Source organism: Cnephaeus nilssonii (assembly GCF_951640355.1).
Source record: "Cnephaeus nilssonii genome assembly, chromosome: 13".
Taxonomy (NCBI): Eukaryota; Metazoa; Chordata; class Mammalia; order Chiroptera; family Vespertilionidae; genus Cnephaeus; species Cnephaeus nilssonii.
The window spans coordinates 9469654-9478977 of record NC_137084.1 but is presented as its reverse complement, the minus strand read 5'-3'; the positions used below and the strand labels follow the sequence as shown (position 1 = coordinate 9478977).

Sequence of the window (9324 nt, the reverse complement as noted above, 5' to 3'; positions counted from 1 at the left end):
GATAAGAATAATCAAATCCTCCCACACCAAGACTCCACTGGCAGCATCAAACTTGTTTGCACTGGTAGATGCTGTCACCATTCCAGCAAACACAGAGATATTTGCTTTGGATCTTTATTTTTTTGTTCTCTATGATTCAGGGTCACCTTTGGTTTCTATGGCTAACTGGATCTTATTTCACTGTTGGTTAGTTTCGCTCACTACCTTTCCCACCCTTACCCCATCCTCCCAGGCTAGATTCTAGAGTAGTTCTGTCCAACGGAACTGTCATTGATTATAGAAATGTTCTATATCTGCACTGTCCAATACAGTAACCACCAGCCGCATGTGGCTATTCAGCATTTGGGATGTGGATAGTGCAATTAAGAAACTACATATTTTATTAATATAATTTGAATTAACTTAAGCTTAAATAGCTACACGTGGCTAGTCCCTGTAGTTTTGCACAGATAATTATAAAGAGTTAACATTCAGGAGAGCCTGGACAGCGTGGCTCAGTGGTTGTGCATCGACCTAGCTGTATTTCTAGCTGTACAGCCTTGACCAGGTTCAATTCCTGGTCAGGGCATATGCCCAGGTTGCGGGCTTGATCCCCAGTGTGAGGCATGCAGGAGGCCACCGATCAACGATTCTCGCTCATCATTGATGTTTCTATCTCTCTCTCCCTCTCCTTTCCTCTCTGAAATCAATAAAAATATATATTTTAAAAAAATTCAGGAGAGTTTATATTTCCCAAAGAAGTCACTTTGCAGGTTCATGGTGATTACTGAGAAATGAATCAATGCAGATAAGTAATGTCTAAGGCAGTGAGGGGATTTCTTTTCAATGAGAAAAAAAGAAAAGGGATATTTACAAAGTTGGCCAAGTTTGATGTGCATGAATATTTTCAGCATACTAATTTGGCCCGATATGAAAATACTGCTTCTTCTACATCAGAGAAGTAGTCTTTAAAGAACATCATTTCCCTAAGTGTGTTTTAAAGGGTACTGGTTTCATAAAAATTTCTTTGATGAAAAGCATCTGTTGTCAAATAGGCTTGGGAAATTGGGAACACTTTTCCCCTCTCATAGATTCACAATGCACATTGTCACAATAAAGACTCTGAGAAATTCTAACAGTAGGTAACCATGAAATACATTGTTTAACTCAGTATTAACCATAAAACTGTGTGTGTATGTGTGTGTGTGATATTAGCGTCGTGGCAAAGTAGAGAATATTAGGGTTAAGTGTATGGACTTTGGGAAAAGTCCCACTTATTTCTAGCTGTACAGCCTTGAGGACGTCATTTAACCTTTTCTGACCTTCATTTTTCCCTCATTTAAAAATTGAGAGTAATATCTATATATCACAGACTTCCATGAAGATCAAATGGATGTCAAGAATACATCACAGATTCTGGGATGAAGGGGATTTTTCCAAAATGATTGGCTATAATTATTTTCATTATCATTTATGAGGTCAAATGACTGAATGACTGGGACTTTCTGGGCCCGGGAGAAATATGTCATGAACTGGTAGCACTCACTACTGCTTTGAAATATTTTTAACTATTGTATTGGAAACATGAATGTGAGAGCAATCTTTTCTACCTTCTTTTGTATATCCTTCACTAAGAATGGACACGCAGCATTGAATGCCTTCTTGCATTCATTCTCAACACAACAGCCAGAGGGGTCCCTTTAAACCAGAAGTTGGAGCATGTCACTCTTCTGTGCACCACCCCCACCCCCTCCATCTCACTCAAAAGAAAACCTAGAGCCTTCATTAATGGCCTCTAAGTTCTACATGATCTGGCCGACTGGGGCCTCTTTTACACTATTTCCTTCTATTGCTTAGTCTATCTACTCTGATAAACAGATTTTCTTGCTGTTCCTTGGATATGTTAGAAACACACTTACCTCAGGAACTTTGCACTTGCTGGTCCCTTTAATAAAGATTCATTTCCCCAATTATCATCATGGCTTCTTCCCTTATAGCCTTCAGATCTTTACTGGAATGTTTCATTCTTAACCCTGCCTAAACTTGCAATATAGCCCTACATACTCCAGCACTCTCCTCTTCCTTTCTCTTCATTTCTTGACCACACATCAGACCTGCTCTGTTTTGTCCATTAGTGCTTTGTTTCTGGTCCGTTTCCATTTGACAGAACATAAACGTCAGGAGAGCAGTGCGTTTTGTCTCTCATTCTCTGCCACAACTCAGTGCCTAGGACAGTGCCTGGCACAGAGTGGATGTTCAATAAATGCTTATTGTATAAATAAATGTGGGAACTAGGTTTTGTTGCTATAGACTACGTGCATTTCCTCTAAGCCCAGCTGTGGATGGCTTGTGGAAGCACGGAACACACAGTTACAAGATGGTCTATGTGGTTTTTATTAGTGCTTTCTGGGACCCAGCAAACAAACAAACAAACAAATAAAAACAACAAACGTATTTTGAAAAATATAATTTTTTCATAGAAGAGGAATATTCCATTTGAATTTAACATAGTTTAAAGGGCGAAATTTCTGATCTTTAAAAAATAGTTGCAATAGGGTCATTTCCTACAAATTGTCTACCCAGAAATCAGATGGAAAGAAAAGCAAGATTTGTGCAGATAGCTATGAAAAGATTAATCCCAATTTAGCTAAGTTTGTGACAGCTTATACATTTCAGTGGTTCATAAGGCACAGCTTCAATGGGTTTTTATTAAATGCTGTATCTCTTATTGCAGAAGTGGGATCCTGAGAACCAACACGGAGGCTAATTCAGCTCTGATATTGTGACTGCCAGGTTGTTCTTCCTTTAAGACAGTACGTGTTCATCATCCATTAGGTTCATATGGAGTGTCTATTCCACCCCATAGAATTAGATAAACTCTTCATGTACTTGGTTTCCTGCAGTGCATATAGTAGGCATTCAACAAATGTGTATTTTTTTTTAACTACAGAAGAATAATATAATTGCTTTCCCTCTTACTATTTTTCCTATCTTTTATACATTTGGAGAACATCACACTTGCAAAACTAAAATCTAACATGCATGACTCACCTTATCAAAAGATCCCTCCATATTTTTCAAAAAGAAAAAATATATATAAACCAAACCCCAAATACTAAAACTTAGAACTGCTTTACACTTAAATAGCAATTTACATCATATAAACACATTCATAATCTTCATCAGTTAAAACAGGTCAAAGGCACATTCCTGGTTTCTTATACCAGACAAATCTCACAGTTCCTAATAAAGCAACAGAAGTCTCATCCAACACGAGATTTTCGGGAGCAAACGGCCTGTTTTGGTTTCATTTCAGTGAAGGTTGGAAGGCAAAGTAAGGAGTCTCACAATAAAATGTTCATCTAATAGGTCACATGTCCTTGAAGTTATGGCCGTTGTGCTCTTATTCCGGTGAAGAAATGATTCACATCCCAATTCTGGGTCTGGCCTCCCAATCCAAGGAGTCTTCCAGAAGACATTCATTTATTAACTCAACAAATATGTATTGAGCACCTATCTCATGCTAGGCACGGGGGCGGGGTGGGCGGGTATTGATAAGATGTAGTCCCTGCCCACAAAGAGCTTACAGGCTAGAAAGGCAAACGCTTTGAGAAAGGACTAGCTTGTCTAAAGGAAAACTCATAACCTGGGTCTGCCTGGCTCAGAAGGCAAGTTCAAGAAGCTGTAGGTATGGCCCTGGGAACCAGGGCCGTACTCAAGTTTCACCAAGTCAAATAACTAGGCACCATGGATAACCTGAGTCTGGTAAAGTCTTAGCAATACATTTCCTGCCTTGGGTTCCCATGAAAACTACATATAAGAGCCTAAGTCTTTAGCTTAAGGAAGGTTCAAGGAGACCATGTGCAGTGACCATGTGAGTACCCAGCACAGACAAGCTTCTCAAGGGAGAAGCTGTGTGTCCCCCCAAAAGAAGGGGTTGCTTCACCTGATGCTGGCTTATCTCTGGGATTTTACTCTCCCTTTCAACACTGTGGTGGGAAGTATTCTGTTCACACCCCAAGTTGGCATGGCTTGATTACCTTGAGTTCTCCAAGTCACGAACAGCACAGAGAAAATGCAGCAAACTCAAGCCAAGACAATAGAGAGATAATCTGAGAACTTAATACTCCAGCCTATTTAAGTAGGAACTGGGTGCCAGGAAACCGTCACTCTCAAGAAATAACACCATCTGCTAATTATCTGCACAACTGTTCCAGTCAGTACTCCCGAGCCTTGCTTACTACCTAGCAAAGGTAGCTCTTCAACGGAGAAGGTGCAGAAAGAGCCAATTTGGAGGAATGAAAGAAACTTACAGGGGAAGGGCAAACTCAGAGAAAAATCTAGCCACCTTAAGCGGCAAATAAGCCAAGCCAAGGAAGGAATAGCAGAGAGAGAATTAGCAGGTGCCCCAATCTCTTCACACAATTTGGACGCACACAGACACTCAAACAGTCACGTGTTGACACCAATTCAAATATCTGGATGTTTAATTCATTCTGTGTGAAGTATAGTCAAATGCTGGGGAGGCCTCATAGTTCTTAGCCTGGCTTGGAAAACAAGGTGTGCCTTTTACAGGAATGTGTCGGAGCTGGGCTGTTCAATGTTATTTCTCTCGGTTCCCTCGGTAACTACTCCTTAACAACACTAAGTCACACCTTTGTGGAGGTGACCAAGCCAGGCAGAAACAAAAATGGACTTGGTTGTACCTTCAGAAGGTCATTCGTCTCACTACCCTGGTGTGCCAAGGTCACCATTCATAATGGTTGTCATTATAAGGAAGACAAATTGTGAATTCTTACTTTTAGCCTTCTAGATACATTACAAACACTTTGCAATCTTTGACTAAGAATTGCTCACCTCTGCTGGCTAAGACAGGTGATCCATTAGTTGATGAAGAGCACCCCCTCTTATTGGTCCGTGTCTTCAGCCCCATAGTATTGCTCAAGAGAAGCAGGAGGGAAGAGAAAGCCAAGGACACGGGGAGCCAAAAAGAAAAGTTGCAAAAGGGTGGATGTTCAAATCCATTTGCAAAGTGTCTACAGGCTCACAGTCCTCCCAGATTACAAGACCCAGTGATAAGTCTCCGGGTACCCCCAAACAGCCCACCATTGGAGTCTCCAGCTCCTTACTGACCATGGCGCCTAAGCTCTTTTCTGCTTTTCTCTTTCATCCTTTTGTTTCTATGTCTTTTTTTTTTTTTTAACTTTCCTCTGGTTGTAAATCTGCACAATACACCATTCACTTTGGGATGAGTTCATGTGAGACAAGAAAAAGATGATCCCAAAGAGGAAAGACTATAAGAATTAATATCTGCAAAGCAGTTTTCCCCTGGAACATACACACTTTCTCTATTTCTCTCTCTCTCTCTCTCTCTCTCTCTCTCTCTCTCTCTCTCTCTCTCACACACACACACACAATTTCCTCTCAGCATTTCTTTCTACAATATAATTTTTAGTCTGCTTTGTGATTCCAGAGAAAATGTCTTATTTTCGTTCTTGTTACATTACCTTGTTCAATTTATCTGACTGGCTCTCATCTGGGGTTCTGAAAAGAAGTCCCTCTAGTTACTTACCGTAAGCCCACTTTCCTTAATATTTTAAAAATTAAAAAGAAGCTGGACTTTGAATCTTGCTTCTGCTTCTTCTTAGGGACTAAAAGATCTTACATATCTTACTCTTCTGAGAATAAGTCACCATCGTCATCTTGACTGGCTAAATTGGTGGTTCTCAAGTACAGTTTTGCTCACGCGCCCCCACACCCCCACCCCACTCCGGGGGACATTTGAAAACATCTGAAGACATTTTTGGTTGTCACAACTTCGAAGACAGAAGTGCTACTGGCCTCTAGAGGGTAAAGGTCATGGACACTGCCACACATCCTACAATGCGCAGGACAGCCAGAGAATGCACAACAAAAGAATTATTCAGCCAAAAATGTCAACTGTGTTCATTGAGGAACCACGGACTATGGGACACAAGAGCAAACTCATTGCCACCTCCTTTTTCCCATTTAGTTTTTCAGCAATTGGGATAAAAATAACCAAGACTGGGCCCTTTCTTAAGTAACTAGAAGTGAGCAGAGGTGGTAATTGAAGGTTTTTTTTTTTCCTACCACATCCAAGGGGAAGATAGCCTTGGCATCAGAATCATTTCTGAGTGAGAAAAAAGCCCCCACCCTTATTCTTCTGGCTGATTTATAGATTACAAGTCACGTGCTTATGCAGGGATTATAGTCCACCTGGATTCTTGGAAGTCCTCATTCTCCACTCAGTGGCTCCTAAGGGTCAGGTGAAACTTCCCAGCAGCCTCCGGTTCATGCCGTCAATAGGAGACCCTGGATGGAGTTCATCCTTGCGACCATGCCACCTCTCTTAATGAGGCCATGTAGTTGCTTAGGTGCGAAGGACACACGCCACCTTTTCCTAAATCACTTGCATATAAACATATTTAATGCCCTCCAATTTCCCCCCCTTCTCTCGGCAAGAAGCATGAAGGCCACAGACCCATTCTTCTTGCAAGTGGAAATGAACTTCACAATAAAGGCAAACACCAATCACAACCACATACAGCGTCGTAATTCACAGAAAACTGTGTTCGTTGGCTCCCCATACAGGATGTACTTCAAAGTAACAAAATGAGTTTATCAACTGTAGTGTTCCTTCTTCCCGTTAGAAGTCGAATTTTTTTTTTTCTCCCTCTCTCCCTCATGGTACATAAATAGCAGAGAAAAGTCGTCTTGGACATATTTACATCCAGGAGTTCCCAGCTTGCTAGGATATGGGGTCTGTTTTGGGTTGTGTTCCAAGGGTCAGTTTTCATTTTCTCTCCATCCACGTGCGTTCTTCCCAAATTTATACACCAGTCTCCGTCCGTCCACCCGCTCCAGGATTTCTCTTTTGTAGTAATATCTGTAACAGAGGACATAGGTAAGGTGGCTGCTCAGACTGAGCCTGCGGGGGACTACCTGGTCGTGCGGCCGTCTGGTCTCGGAGACCAGCAACTCCTCACCTCATGGCCCGGCTGAGCTTCTCGTAGGTCATGCTGCTGTTGTTCTTCTTTTTGCCCCACAGCTGAGCCACTGCCTCCGACTTCAAGAACCTGAAGATGCCCTCTGACCTATCTTCCCACTTGATTAACCCTGGATTCTTGTCTGGATTGAGGAGGATGTCCCGGATGAATTCCCATAAATGAGTCCCTCGTGGGTCTGAGAAGCAGAAAGGGGAGTTTAGTGATGGCCGAAGTCACAGCGAATCAGGCGCCAAGCAAGCATAGAGTTGGAACATCTTCCATCCGACGGGAGATCCTCAATTCTCCCCCTACCCACCCGCAAAGCCAGATCACAGAATTACCAAATATTGTACATATTAAAAAGATGTTTGACAATGAACTGGCACAGTTTGTTTGTTTTGTTTTTAGTTTGCAAAACAGGAAACTGAGACACAGAATTTAAGTGACTTGATCATCACGGTTACATAGTTAACTAGTGGCAAAATCAAGAGGAAAGAATAGGTGTTAGGTGTCCTATTTTTAGAGTATCTTCTAAGTATTGTTGACAACTGTTCTGGGGTTCATTTCAACTTGTTACTTCCCCAGAAGGCAACTTTCAACCACTTTTATTTGGCAAGTATTTCACCAATTAAATCACTCCCACCCAGCAACTGTGCACACGGATTGGGTTCTAGTATTGTGACTCCTAGAATAGATGGGGGTGAGGTCTCCCTGGGGTTGAGGGGGTCAATTTGAAAATGAAGGGTTAACTGTAATAAGAATAGCAAATTCAATTATATCCCCCCGTAGACTTGTGACACACAAACCCACCCACACCCACCAGTTTGAGTGGGCTGTGTACATACTGCTCTGTGGGATGACCTGGAGTAGCAGATAAGGAAGATGGCCAGTTCCCTACAATTTCTAGATTATACCATCTTCATTTATTTCTGCACAACTCTCCCCCTCCCCGCCCGCCCCCCACACACCTTATCTCTGATATTTCATACACTTTCATAAGGTTTTATTATTGGGAGAAATACAACTCCCAAGGAGCACGGTTGAATCTTAAGAATAAAGTCATTTCTTGGAACAAGTCCACAAAGGTAGGAAGCCAACATTCAGCAAAAGCAAATAATACTGCATCTCAGCTGTTTCTCCCCATCTTTCTCCTCCTCCCACCCTTTTTTTCTGGAGAAAGGGAACCTGCTAACCCCATGCCTACAGGAAATCTCAGTTTTTGTAGAACAAAGAACAGAATGAGGGCATATATTCATTGGGGCTCCACTTCAGGGGGTTACTCTGCCAGTAAGTGTTGCCTCTATTTTCTCACCCTCCCCAGTTTGAGGTGAAGGTGAGATGCAGTATTATATATGCAGTATTATTGGAGGCAGCAGGCAGAGGCAATATTTGTCTAAAAACTAGTGGCCTCCAATTACACCCAAGTTGAAGGACGGGCTAAGTGCCATCTGAAAGCCAGCCGACTTACTGTGCTTTTTGGTGTGGGTCTTGACAGGGTGGTCTTGCTCCTTCTTTACATCAGGTGACTCTGCTAAAGAGAGAAACGAGAGCGGTTTAATTTACCTCTTCAATTGTCATTTTCATTTCTTCATCTACCCATGTAACCAATATTTATTGAGCACCTACTACATGCCTGGCACATTTCCAATACACAACAGAGAGGATAAGTGCTATGGAGAAAAATATTGCAGGGTAAGAACTGAGGATAGAAGTATGGAGATGAGACTAATTGGCAATTTAATATAAGGTGGTGGTTACAGAAGAGACCAGAAGGGTGTGAGGGAGACAGCCATGCAGAGAGCTTGTGCAAGAGTCTTCCAAGAATGAGAATAGTAAGTGCAAAGGCCCTGAGGTCAGTGTGAGTTTGTTATGTCCACAGAGCAGCAGGAAGCCAGTGTGCCAGTGAGCAAGGGGCAGAGGGTAGGAGGTTCAAACCATTAAGGCTTTGTGAGATTTTAGCCTTTATTCTGAGAGATATAGAGAGCCACTGAAGGATTTAGGTCATTGAAAGGGTTTTTGTTTTTCATGATACAAAAATGTAAACATTTATAACAAAGAAAGATGGCTTTTAAGCCAAAGGAGTGCCTTTTTTTGGCATGCAAGTTTACATTTTAATCAGCCTGACAAAGAGGCCATTGACTGGCCTGAGCTCAGTACAGAGGGCCACCCGGGCTATGGAAACACAGATTAGTTTAACAAATGACTCATTATGGTAACCCATATGACTATCACCAGCGAGGAGATGACAGAGGCGGAATAAAACTTCTTGAAAAGAAAAATAAATGATCTAGCTGTGTGTGTGTGTGTGCCAGCAGGTACTTCGGATGTCCAAGGCAGA

General features: G+C 42.0%; 1 protein-coding gene across 8 annotated transcripts in view; it reads right to left on the bottom strand.

The window, feature by feature from the left end:
* Positions 1 to 1033: 1033 nt before the first annotated feature.
* EHF (ETS homologous factor) overlaps positions 1034 to 9324 on the bottom strand; it is a 44379-nt gene continuing 36088 nt past the window's right edge. For 5 of the 8 annotated variants that reach the window (XM_079788683.1, XM_079788680.1, XM_079788678.1 and 2 more), the window contains exons 7-9: positions 8455 to 8517; positions 6987 to 7182; positions 1037 to 6886 (exon numbers count right to left, since the gene is read on the bottom strand). In XM_079788683.1, the coding sequence (XP_079644809.1) occupies positions 6787 to 6886; positions 6987 to 7182; positions 8455 to 8517 (359 nt within the window). In that variant the 3' untranslated portion in view covers positions 1037 to 6786. Of the gene's footprint in view, positions 6887 to 6986; positions 7183 to 8454; positions 8518 to 9324 lie in introns of all 8 variants that reach the window. The other 3 variants (XM_079788685.1, XM_079788679.1, XM_079788684.1) reach the window with 2 other exon arrangements.